This window comes from Anolis sagrei, chromosome Y (assembly GCF_037176765.1).
Source record: "Anolis sagrei isolate rAnoSag1 chromosome Y, rAnoSag1.mat, whole genome shotgun sequence".
Classification (NCBI taxonomy): domain Eukaryota; kingdom Metazoa; phylum Chordata; class Lepidosauria; order Squamata; family Dactyloidae; genus Anolis; species Anolis sagrei.
In genome coordinates, this window is record NC_090035.1 from 24695169 (window position 1) to 24708580 (window position 13412).

At 49.2% G+C, this 13412-nt stretch overlaps 1 protein-coding gene across 4 annotated transcripts in view; it reads left to right on the forward strand.

Moving 5' to 3' along the window:
• LOC137095473 (rho GTPase-activating protein 17-like) overlaps nucleotides 1–12986 on the forward strand; it is a 73495-nt gene extending 60509 nt beyond the window's left edge. For 2 of the 4 annotated variants that reach the window (XM_067462189.1, XM_067462191.1), the window contains 3 exons: nucleotides 1168–1343; nucleotides 2433–2999; nucleotides 6174–12986. In XM_067462189.1, the coding sequence (XP_067318290.1) occupies nucleotides 1168–1343; nucleotides 2433–2999; nucleotides 6174–6334 (904 nt within the window). In that variant the 3' untranslated portion in view covers nucleotides 6335–12986. Of the gene's footprint in view, nucleotides 1–1167; nucleotides 1344–2432; nucleotides 3000–3410; nucleotides 3608–6173 lie in introns of all 4 variants that reach the window. The other 2 variants (XR_010908854.1, XM_067462190.1) reach the window with 2 other exon arrangements.
• Nucleotides 12987–13412: the final 426 nt, after the last annotated feature.

The following is a 13412-nucleotide window of genomic DNA, read 5'->3' on the forward strand; positions in this document are numbered from 1 at the left end:
GAATGTGAGCCAGTGACCTTCATTCCAGGCCGATAAAACCTTTCAGCTCCTACCACATGGTCATTGCACATCCCTGTGTGTGTTTCTCGGCATCATGGCCACTATGCATAGGATGTCATAAGCAAATGACTTTGGGTTATAACAAACCTCTTGAAGCATTGCTGGTTTTTCCCAGTCTCTGACCCTCAACCTGTCCACAGCTCATATCAAAATCCATAATTTTGATCTCAAAATTATACATGAGTCTGTATGATACTTTACAGAGAAGTGGCCTCACAGGACACTCCAGCCACCCTGAAGGACTGAGCTGGATCCCTGGACTTGGCCCAGAAGGGTCCCATCTTTCCTCCTTCCCTTGACCACAAATCCACCCAAACTGAATGCAGTGCCACTTGCAGACAATGATCCTACTACTTCTCTTGGAGAAGCCAAATCAAGTGTCCCGTCCAGGATCCCTCTGCCTTGTCTGTCTTGTGCATAAATGGCATAGCATTCTGCGTCCCTCCCTTTGTTCGCTTAGTCCTTGCTTTAGTGTTAAAACGTTGGTTCATGTTGAAGGAGAAGGAAGCCAAGTGAGGAGCTCCTTTATGGGGGACAGGTTTGTTTGGCTTCCAACTCTCTTCTGTGTGCAAAGTGAAACGTGTAACCCTGAATAACAACCACTTTGTACTGACACAATCATAATAGTAGTAATAATAATAATAACACTGGTTTTCCCCTATATCCAACCAACTCCTGATACATGCCTAGCTTGGAAGGTAACTTTGGAAACCTGCAACTCAGAAGGCCTTTGATCCCTATGAGCAGAGTCTCCCAAATAGTAGGTCAAAGGGCCAAAAGCCCTCACCTGAGTCACACATTGTTATCATTGTCATTATTAATGGCATCATCATTATTTACATACCACCTTCCCCTCTAAGGCTGCTTATAAACTAAAATAATTATTACAGTATAATCTAAATTTATATGAAAAGTCAACAGTAAAAGAGAATAGTGGCCTTGCTGTTAAAAGACCCAATTGATTGTCTCCTCTTGAGGTTCAGTTTGGGATTCCTTGCTGTGTTGAATGAGGCCTCCCTGTGGCATCCCTAGGCTGGCCTTTTAGAATGGTGGCCTTTAAGAGAAGCAGCCCCTCACCCTCTGCCCTCCCTCTGCCTCTCTTTGTAGTGCTTCAAAGCTGAAGGACCCAGTGCCTTCCACAACCCCTCCCCCCACGAGGAACGGGGCCCATGGGGGTCCTGTCCCGGTCCATCTGCAGCCGGCTGGCAGCACCGTCCAGCTCTCGGTTGGGCAGAACCACTCCTCCAGCACCTCTGGACCTAGTCCACACGCCGTCAGGAGAGGTGAGTCCTTCAGATGTGGGAACGATGGCCCACCAGGAGCCACATCCAGGAGCCCTTCTGGGGCTCTCTGAGGATGTGGCTTCATTTTCTCAGTTGTTGCTTGGGAATTGCTCCATTCCTCTCAAAAGGATTTGGAGAAGGAGTAGGGCAGCAGGGTGTGCTAGACGTAGGAGTTGTATGTTGGTAGAATAGAGTTTTAGGTTATGTTGTGCACCACTTTGTGCTGCTCATAAAGTTTTGTATTGTATTGTATGGATGAAAGAATCAGTAGTGAGAAGCAGAAGAGGAGTGAGGGGATGATGGGCACGGATAGCTCAGTGCTAGGAGGCCCAAACAGTCTTAGGCAGAGAAGGCTGAAGATTTAATAAAGCTACATCTCCTAGGAGGAGAGCAATGTCCAGTCTTGATAAAATCATAAAGAGTAGAGACATCAGACTGGCAACAAAGATCCGCATAATCAAAGCCATGGTATTCCCTATAGTAACCTATGGATGTGAGAGCTGGACCTTAGGGAAGGCTGAGCGAAGGAAAATCGATGCTTTTGAGCTGTGGTGCTGGAGGAAAGTGCTGAGAGTGCCTTGGACTGCGAGAAGATCCAACCAGTCCATCCTCCAGGAAATAAAGCCCGACTGCTCACTGGAGGGAAGGATACTAGAGACAAAGTTGAAGTACTTTGGCCACATCATGAGGAGACAGCAAAGCCTAGAGAAGACAATTATGCTGGGGAAAGTGGAAGGCAAAAGGAAGAGGGGCCGACCAAGGGCAAGATGGATGGATGGCATCCTTGAAGTGACTGGACTGACCTTGAAGGAGCTGGGGGTGGTGACAGCCGACAGGGAGCTCTGGCGTGGACTGGTCCATGAGGTCACGAAGAGTCGGAGACGACTGAACGAATGAACAACAACAACAAACATCTCCTGGGATCCTGTAACCATGGCAGCGTAGATAGCCGTGGCAGCATAGATACACCACAGATGTCCTTCTCAGGAGCCTAATAGTATAGGAGGAGAACTGGGCGAACAGTCTTTTTGTTGGGGGCTGTTTAATTTGAGCTCTTCCCTTCTGTCTTCCTTTCTTTCTTTCTTGCAGCAGTGAAGAAGCCGGCCCCTGCCCCTCCAAAGCCAGCTAACCCACCTCCCGTCCAGCCGGGGAACTCGACTACCCCTTTGGCCCCGCAGCCACCCTCTGTGTCCCCCAAACCCCCCACCAGGAGCCCCTCTCCACCCTCCCAGGCCTCTTCAGCCCCCCGGCGCTACTCCAGCAGCCTCTCCCCCAGCCACCCACCTCCGCAGCCCCCCACGCAAGCAGGGACCCCCCCTCTGCAGCTGAAAGCCACTCCCAGCCCCTCGCATTCTAATTCAGAACCCAGGCCGGAGCAGCAGAGGCAGCCCTCTCCCACACCGCGCACCCCCAGCCCCCCAGAAACGCAGAGTGCAGGCTCCCCACCTTCAGGGCCACCTCTCCCTCCCCAGGACACTCCGCCCGTCCAGTCACCACCCCCGATGCCTCAGGGGGGCACCTTGCCTCGGCCGCGGCCTGTGCCCAAGCCCCGCAACCGGCCCAGTGTGCCCCCACCGCCTCACCCCCCTGCCCCAGTGCCACAAGAGGGCTCTGTGCTGCCGGGACCCCCTTCCACCGCCTCTCGCATTGTGACTGGTAAGAGCTTCCTTCCAAGATGTAAAGGCACTACATAATGGGGCAGGGCTGCTAGGAGTCAGGGCCTGGTTGGAGTTTTTAGAAAGAGGCCGTTTTCTCTTTTACAGCCGTGATCCCCAAATTCTAGTCTCTTAAGTGTTTTGGGCTTTTGTTCCCATAAGCCCCAGCCAACTTGACCAATACCCAGGAATGCTGGGCGTTAGAAGACCAAAATGATCCCAGTTTGGGCCCATCTATACTGACCTTTCAATGCAGTTTGAAACTAGCTAAACAGTCAATAATAATAACAGTTGTTGAATCACTTTATTATTGCTACTATTACCGACCTCTTTCTGCAGCAGTGAATGCTCAAGGAAGTGTGCAAAAGAAAACGCTTAATGTGCCTCAATGGTTTGTGTCATTCCCATCCAGGCCTGAAACATTTGCACATCAAAACCCACTTTCTTAATTCCAGTTCGAAACTGCCTTAAATGATCGGTGTAGACATGCCATTTGAGAACCACCACTTTAGAGCAATTATGTGGATGAGGACCGTATCAGGCATCTACTGGTTTGACTTCTCTGCTGTTTATTAAGCTGGATTCTGCGTGCTTTTAATGGGACTTGTGGTGAGAAAGCATAAATACTTTCTGGGTTTTCATGCAAAGGAATGCATGCCCGCACCTTAATTGTACCAGAGCTCTAATGCATTGGCCTCGATCCCCTAACGGGTGCTGAAACAACAATCCCTTTTGAAGCTTTGCCAGCAAATAACCCTTTGAATCCCTCTAGGCGATAAGCACCGCATGCAAGTAATCCATTCTAACTAAGAATTTTATTAAACAATCTAGATGTTTGACCTGCGTTATTCAGCAGGAACTGAGAATGGAAATGGTAAGGAGGCCGGACCCTCATCTTGTGTGTGAACGCGAAGGAATCACAGGCACCGCTTGGCCATGCACTAACCGGGTTCCATTAATATGGCTTGGCGCTTGCCCCTTCCGAACTAATCCTGCATGCGAGAGGAGAGGGGGGCTCCTTTTGGTTCCCCCTCGCCCCAGCCCTAACACATTGGGGAGATGCACCCCGAGAGAGACACCCCTATTTGGGACGGTTCTTTAAAGTCCCATTCCAGGTTCAGATCTATACTTTATAGAAGTCTTTGGTGGTTCAAGACATTAAACGTGAAACTTGTGAATGCCTCCTATCCTCCTCAATTGATAATAATAATAATAATAATGGTGGTCCAAGCAATTAAATATGACACTTGTGAATGCCTTCCACCCTCTCCAATACATAATAATAATTTTGTTATTTATTACTTGGCTCTGCCTGAAAACAGACCATTATAACATCATTAAAATGTGTATTGAAATGCACACAACAAAGGATACTTCTATTGTTATTATTATTATTATTATTATATTCCTCTTTTTTATGTCTACTAGATTGAGACAAAAAGGGGCTTCCCTTTTCTTTCTCCATCTTTTGTCAGGGTTGCTTTGTGGGAGGATCTGTCTCTGCAGGAAATCAAGGGCCAGTTTCTACAATTAGTCCTCTGCAGTGAATGGGGTTAGAGCAGGTATGGGCAAACTTCGGCCCTCCAGATGTTTTGGACTTCAACTCCCACAATTCCTAACAGCTAGTAGGAATTGTGGGAGTTAAAGTCTAAAATACCGGGAGGGCCGAAGTTTGCCCTTGCCTGAATTAGAGGCCCTCATCAGATTGGGTAAACAAGGCCTCCATGCTTGTGAGCGCAAGTCCTTTGTGTTTGTGGAAGATGTGCTCCCTGCTTTTCGGGGGGGGGGGGTATATTTACATCAAGCCATTGCTTATATCCTGTACGGTCAGAAGTCTTGTCCTGCTTCTTTGTCATTTGTTGTAGGCAATTATCATATTGCTCTGATTATGTCACCAATTGTGCCCACTTCCAGGTAACAGCCAGGTCACCATCCACACGTGGCCGGTTTCTGACTCTATAAACCAGAATCCCCTCCTTTGAGAAGGAATATTTCCTTCCTTTCATGGACTGGGAAGTCCCATCAGTTGGAAAAATAGTAACAACAACAACAACAACAACAACAACAACAAGCAAAGTCTTTTAGAACTAACATCCACTACTTTCATGGATTGGGCAGTTCCCTTGATTGGCTTTCTCTTTGGAATAATAGTAACAACAATGAGCAAAGTTTGTTAGAATTAACACTCCTCTCCTTTCATGGACCAGGCAGCTTCTGCAGTTGACTTTCCCTTGGGAATATAATAATAATAAGAGTGTGGCGCTCAGAGCATTAAAAACAGCTCCTTGGCTCATGCCGCAAGAAGGGGTTGGTGATAACTTGTTGTTTTGCAACTTTTGGCTCCTTGGTGAGTTTCCAGGATTTTGTGCCCAGAATTTTTTTCCCTTAGCAGATCTGAAGGGGAAACACTTTTGATCGGAAAAAGGGGATGCGACTATTATGTGATGAAAAAACAATCTGCTTTTCATTCTCTGGTTTCTGGTTTTTCTTTCTTTTCCTTTTCCTTTTTTTTTTAAAGAGGAGTTTCCCAAACACACATTTTCAGAGGCATGGTCTGGTTGCTGTTGTCTCTACAAGGGAAATGTGTCCTTTCCATGAATGCATATACTCAATATTTCATCCCACAATAGCCACACAAAAGCCACACCTTTTTAAAAAATTCCACCTCTCTCCCTTCCTTTTTTCTTCAGAGGCAACTCCAGTTACAAAATCTGAAATTGAGCTTTTTGGAAGAAGGAAGGGAGGGAGGGAGGGAGGGAGGGAGAAAGGAAGAGCAGAGTCCCAGAGATCATTTCAGACCTCAGAGGAAAGAGGAGGGAAGATTTCCCCTCTGTCCCTTCCTTCCTTCTTTATTTCCTTCTTTCTTTCTCTGAAGACAAGGCAGTTTACAGCATCCGAAAGAAGAAAGAAGGGAAGAGCAGAGCTCCAGAGACCCAAATTTTATAGTATTTAAACTGCCTTAAGGCCTTCAGAGAAAGATGGAGGGAGAGAAGAAGTGGGAATTGCCTTATTTGGCTCTGCGACTATTGTGCGAGGAACACAAAATCCCCATCTTGTCATCCCTCCCAAAATGGGGCTGTGACTATTATGTGGTGAAATAACACATAATGGTCACAAAAACGTACACATATGCCTTTGTATTTTATGTTTTGCTGCTTTGTCCTTCTCCGTGCAGACTCCAGCCCCAGTGTCCCAGATCCATTGCCGCGGGCTCTTTCTGCCACAGAGCCTCCAACCCCTGCAGGACTTGTTGTGACGTTGCCTCTGCTGCCTCCGAGTTCGAATCCCCACAACCACCTTGCGCTGGACGTCGACCGTGAAAGCACAGCCCTGTAAAAGAAAGCAAATGCTCCAGGATGGAGGCGGCCGAGGCCTAACAGCGAGAACCTTTTGTAAAGAAGATTATGGCATTATCTGTCCGTATCCGGTTTGGTGACCTGTGCCTTGATGGCGAGGCCAAAGCGACGCCTTTCAGGAGCCTCACTGCTGCTGTTGCAACCAAAATGGTGGTCTGCGCCAAAAAAAGAAAGAAGTGAAAACAAACCCAAGAGAATCCAAAGCAATGCATGTTAACCCTGGAAGTATCCTCTCTCTGGAACTTCCTCCTCCTCCTTAGCTCTTACCAAGGAGGCGTCCTGGCCTCCGACATGCTGCAGACTTCTTCTTGTTTTGTTGTTAAAATTATGAACCAAAAAGCAAAAAAGATACTCTCACCGCCATCCCTGCAGAGCGGGACTGCTGGTTATCAGTCTCTTCTCCCGATGGCTGATGTTCTCCTTGTGCCTTGAGGGAAACAAAGCTTTTCTCTCTCTCTAACCATTTCAGTACTAGACTCTCTCTCTCTCTTGTTTTTTCTTAAAGTATTATTTTTTCTTAGTGGCCTCTATGAATGCACACATATGGAGAATGTGCGCCTGCGCAGGCTCCAACAGAAAACTTCCCAGTTTAAAACTTTTAAGTTTTGGCGGTAATCCCACCCAGCCGCCAGCAGGGCATAAAAGGCACCCTGCGCGCACGCCCCGTAGTTCTTTTCTTTCTGCCGCTCAGCTCGCTCGGAAACTCCTTCAGTAGTATGTCAACGACTAGATTTAAGCATTGTGTTCAATGCTCCAGGAAATTTCCTGACTCAGATAAACATTCTAAGTGTCTTTGCTGCCTCGGCGAAGAACAGAATACCTCGACGTGTAGACATTGCCAGGCGCTCACAGCCCAATCGAGGAAAAATAGAGCCGCTCGACTTCGTGCCCTTCTGTACAAACAGACCCTAGCGCCTCAGCCCTCGATTTCTTCGACAGCGATGTCTCAGCCTCGGCAGGTCCATCGGCTAGGCCTTCGTCGACGGTTTCGACCGCATCGAAGAGGCCTCGTAAACAGCCTTGCATGGTAACGACACAGACAGTACCGGCGAGACGGCCGACATCAAGCTCGGTGGCTTCGGTGTGGTCAACTAGGTCGAACACGGCGATGCCTCCTTTGACATCGGCCATGAGAATTGCCTTCAAAAGATCCCATGAGGAATCCCGCCGAGCTCAGTCGACGTCGATCCCCGTCCCCCCGACTCTGGGGAAGTCTTTTCGTTCGCCGTCTCGACCTCCGGCGAAGAAGAGGCCTCAACCACGATTGTCCTCTTCCTTCTCTTCGAGGAGAGTTACCCAAATGTCTTCAGCGACGTCTTCATCGAGATCTTCATCGATCCAACCGGCACAACAGCAGGTTCCTCTTCCTGATCCGATGCCAGAGACCCAGCTGGAGGAGACTGAGACCCAAATCTCACCGGGTCAGTCGGTTCAGACGGTGATAAAGCTCCCACATCCACCTGTGAGACAGGAGCTTTTCCCACCCCCTTCAACACCTGAAAGGGGTCGGCAGACCACCAGACTGGCAAGGGCTGCACAGGCCTCAGCATCTAAGCATCCACCACCGCCATCTTCCCCGGTGGGAGTAGCTAAGCCTCAACCGATTCAAATGCAGAAGTCCTCATCTTCTCATCGTTCGGATGAGGAAGACCAGGACAAGGACATTCAGGCCTCGTTTCACTCCGAGTCCATCCTCTCCCTCGGTATCGAGAGGTCTCCGACGCATGATTCATACAAAGCCGATCCGCCTTCCCCGACCGACAATATCCGGGCTTTTGCGGATTAGATGGCAAGAATGGCCGAGACTTTGGGACTCGAGGTGAAACAAACCTCAAAGGCCGTTACTGACCCTGTCTTCAGAAGGGTGCAGTCCGAGGCCCCACCAGCTCCCCTCTTACCTTTTCTGCCTTACCTGTTGGAGGTCATCCATCCCACCAACCTCAAAGCGCATCGAGGCTTGGTACCGTACCAACGACGATGGCTTGGAGTGGCTCAAGCATCACCCGGACCCGAATTCCGTGGTGGTTAAAGCTGCTCAGTCTGGCAGACAATCTAATACCCCGTCGGACCGGGAGGGCAAGCGCTTTGATGCAGTCGGCAGAAAGCTGTATTCCGGTGCCCTCCTTCTCTCACGAATGGCGAATTATGGAGCCTGTATGGGAGCATATCAGCAGATTATCTGGGAGAAGGCCCAACCTTTCATCGCCAAACTCTCCGACGAAGACCGAGCAGTCATGTCAGCTCTGTCTCAAGAAGCCACATCCCTTGCACACCATCAGATGCAAATGGCGAAACATACCGGCGATACCATGGGGAAGATGATAGTACATGCCGTGGCTATCAGGCGTCACTCGTGGCTTCGGTCATCAGGCCTCTCCACTTCTTCCCGTCAAGTGATTGAGGACCTCCCATTTGATGCCCTCGGTCTGTTCAACGCCGAGACTGACGATAAACTTAAAGCTAATCAGGACTATAAGATCTTAGCGTCAAAATGTGGAATGGAGCACCAGTCCCAGCCTCAACGTATGCGTTGGTTCAATTATCGGCACCACTGTGGCAATACTTACCGCCATCAAGCTGCCAGACAGACTTTTCATCCTTTGCCGACAGCTCAGCCGCAGCAGCAACGTTGGTCGCAACAGCCTCAGAGGTTGCGTGCCCGACAAACACCGACCAACGGCAACGTGAAACGTTGGGTTTGACGTTTCTCCCGACGATACCGCTTCCGTCTCAGATATTTCTGTCATCTCCACCACCCATCTGCCTCCATAACCCTCCCAAACACCCGTCCTACCATCACGACCTCAGTTCGGAGATCGCCTTGCGCACTTCTTCCAAAATTGGCAACGCATCACCTCAGATGCGTGGGTCTTGAAGGTTGTCAAGGAAACAGCTGCCTCCGACGGGACTTGTGGTAAAGATGGATCCTTCCCCCGCAATCTTGCAGGAGGTCGATTCCCTTCTGGCCAAAGGAGCAATCCAGAGGTCTCCTTCGCATTTTGACAATCGTGCCTTTTTCTCTCGGTACTTTACGGTACCAAAGCTGGACGGCTTCCTTCGCCCGATCCTAGACCTCAGGGCGCTCAACAAATTCATTCATGTATCAAAATTCAGGATGGTGACGGTATTGTCAATAGCCCCGATGCTCCGTCGAGGCGATTACTTCGCGTCAATCGACTTGAGAGACGCTTATTTCCATTTGACAATCAGGAAGTCTCACAGACGCTTCCTCTCCTTCAAAGTGAAGGACCAGACTTTTTCCTTCTCCGTCCTACCATTCTGCCTCGGGATGGCGCCAAGGACATGTACAAAATGCATGGCCGTTGTCGCGGCATACCTCCAAAGACGGAAAATCCGCATTTTTCCGTATCTAGACGATTGGTTACTGGCCTCAAAATCCCCAGACCTCTTAAAGAATCAGATATTATTGACTCTAGACCTCTTACAAGACCTCGGCATTCAACTCAATGTTGAGAAATCACATATCCATATCAGAGACTGTATCTCTCCCACTGACCAGATTCCAGGCCCTCCAGCAGGTGCTACAACACTGCAGGACTGCCACAAGAATCAGGGCAAGACACATCCAAGTCTTGCTAGGGCACATCGCATCCAGAGTAATGGTCACACCATTCGCCAGACTCAAGATGCGACCGCTTCAACGATGGTTTCTCGACAATTTCAACCCCTGTCGAGACTCCAACCTCAAAGTTCTGTCGATACCGCCATCGGTCCGAAGAGCGCTGGCGTGGTGGACTCATCGATGAAACATCTGTGTGGGCCTCCCCTTCCACCCTCAACAACCATCGGTCACTCTGACGACAGATTCCTCAACCTTCGCCTGGGGTGCACACACAGGACATCTCTCGATCCAAGATGCCTGGTCCCCTCTGGAAAGACTGCACCATATCAACTATCTGGAACTACTAGCAATCTTCAAGGCTCTCAAGGCCTTCCTCCCGATCATGGCTGGCCACAGAGTCCAGATTCAAATTGACAACATGGTGGCCATGTTTTATATAAACAAACAGGGAGGCACGGGTTCCAGAAAACTCCTAAAATTGTCGACGACATGGTGGGAGTGGTGCCGCAAGCATACAATCTTCCCAACAGTGATCCATCTGCCGGGCAAGTGGAACGACCAAGCCGATGCCCTTAGCCGCTCGACAACAACATCTCACGAGTGGAAGCTCAACCCGGAGATACTCCGAGATGTCTTCGACCAGTGGGGTCTACTGACGGTCGACTTGTTAGCCTCGCCGGACAATCACCAACTACCCCTGTTCGGAGCCCGTCTTCCACAGAACGACGCCACGGGGTGTCTCGGGGATGCTTTCCTGTTGGACTGGTCAACAGAATTCCTGTATCTGTTTCCATTGATCCCGCTACTGCTCAGTCATCAAAAGAATCAATATGGCTCACTCCAACTGCGTCCTGATCGCACCGGAGTGGCCCAGACAGATCTGGTTTCCCACTCTTCTCCACATGTCCAACGGCCAGTTCGTCTGTCTTCCCCACCGACCGGACCTCCTGTCGAGAGAAGGCAGCCTCCTTCTCCACCCCGATGTCAGGTCCCTGCACCTCATGGCCTGGAGAATACTTCCATAGCATCGCTTAGACCTGAACTCCGCTCAATCCTTGAAGCGGCACACAAACCTTCGACATCGAAGGCCTATGCCTATCGCATTGGTCGGTTGCACCGTTCCTCGAGTGAATTTCCTTCATCGATACCGACAATTCTGGACTTCCTCCTGACACTAGCTAATCAAAACCTGACTTTGTCCTCGATAAAGTCATATGTTGCAGCAATTTCATGGTACCTCCAGACGCTAGAGCTACCTTCTTTGTTCCAGCACCACCTGATCAGGACCTTTATTAGAGGGTACACTCACCTGCACCCCCCGATACACCCACCCACACCTGGATGGAGTTTGGACCTTGTCTTATCCCACCTCTCAGGTCATCCATTCGAACCTCTCGCCACGGTGGATTTGCGCCTCCTTTCCTGGAAAGTGGAGTTCCTTGTCGCCATCACATCGTCCCGTCGTCCCTCTGAGTTGTTGGCTTTCCGAGTCGATGAGCCGTACTTGGTGTTTCATGCTGACTGTGTGGTTCTGCGGACCGACATCACCTTCCTACCCAAGGTGGTGTCAGCTTTTCATATTAATGAGAACATTGTGCTCCCAGCCTTTTTCCAGGGCCCGTCTTCTTCAACTGAGAAAAGACTCCATACCCTCGATGTTCGGAGGGCACTTTTGTTTTATAGACATAGAACTGCCTCGGTAAGAAAGACTCAAAGACTCTTTGTCGCTTATGCGACAGACAAGGTTGGACTACCTATCTCTTCCCAGCGCCTGTCTCGCTGGATTGCTGCTACTATTGAACTTTTCTGCGAACTAGCTCACAAGCCTCCCCTGGTCTCGATCCGCCCGAGGTCGACACGGGCTATGGCTGCCACAACGGCCTTCCTCAGGGGAGTGCCGTTAGACTCTATCTGTAAGGCGGCCATTTAGTTGAACCCGATGACTTTTGTCTCTCACTACCGATTGGACACTCGCTCCTGAAGGGACACTGTATTTGGTCGAACGATTTTGGCCTCTTGCCCTCCCTGAAATGTACCACTAATGCTTGTGGGGACAGGGGCTTTTGGTTTTGCACTCTTACCATGTTTGTGTATTCAACATTACTACTGTGCCTTATTCAGTTTGATGTTCGCAGTATACGGTACCGAACCGTTGGTTTTTCTGTAACGTCATTTAATATTATGTGCCTGTAGGTGCTTGTGTGCTTACATGTCATTCCAACGCCTCCCTTTCTTTACTGTTGATAGACAGAGAAAACCGGTTTGGGCCTGGGTTTCTCTTTATTCCAAAGAGTGTTTGTCAGAACCGTTGTTGTATTTATTGCAACTTGACAGTGATCTTGTCACTTGCATGTGGCAGCGTCAGTTTATGCAAGTTTTTTCAATTAACATGCTTATGTTTGTTCTTCTTAATAAACATGTTTGGTCCCTAAAAAATTTTGGTGTCGGTTTGCTTCCCACCATCCGGGACTTCAGCTTGCTAGCTCTCCATATGTGTGCATTCACAGAGGCCACGAAGAAAAATGGTAGGTTACTCACCTGTAAGCATCTTTCTTCGAGTGGTCCTCTGTGAATCCACACAAACCCGCCCGGCCATCTCCTCTTGCAAACCTCATTTTTTCCTCGCTAGAGTGGCGTAGGAACTGCGTGACATGTGCACGGGGCGCCTTTCATGCCCTGCGGGCGGCTGGGCGGGGTTACCGCCAAAACTTAAAAGTTTTAAACTGGGAAGTTTTCCGTTGGAGCCTGTGCAGGCTCACATTCTCCATATGTGTGGATTCACAGAGGACCACTCGAAGAAATATGGTTACAGGTGAGTAACCTACTATTACCTCTTTTGTCTCCCCCCCCCCCCCCATAGTTATTTGTATGTACCTCCCTATTTTGTTTGTTTTCCTTTAATGGCTGGTTAGAGAGTGGCTATCAAGCTAGAAAAACTTTTCAGAGAGGGGGGAAAAAAACAACAAATGTGTATTTGCTTCCGGTTGTTGAAATTGGGAAGTGATTTTGAGCCTCTGCTCTGAGTAAAAGCCCACCTCACTTTCGGAAATGGCTTGGAAAGTACCTTCATTGTCATCGCAGCAGCCTAAACCCAATGGGCGGCCCTGGGTCCAGTTAGTTCATTGGGTTTTATGCAAGAGGTATCCATCGTCCATCAGCGAAATCAATGCATTTCAGTCACAATGGGGATTTCAGTCTTATTTCTTCACTCTCAAGGGAGATTTTGGCCTTTGCTTCCATCCAGAAGGGCTGCCTCAGTAAGGCATGAGTGGTACTTGCAGCCCCTCAGATCATAGAGGAAGATGCCCCATTCTGCCCAATCGAGGACATCCCAAGCAGGCATCCTTCAAAAGGGTTTTAACACTTTATTTTCAATAGTTCTGTTTTATTGTTTGCATATTTTTAGGTTTCCTGTCGTAGTCAACTATGAATTGCACACATGGTATTCCTGCGCCTGCGCAGTACAGCTTCGGAA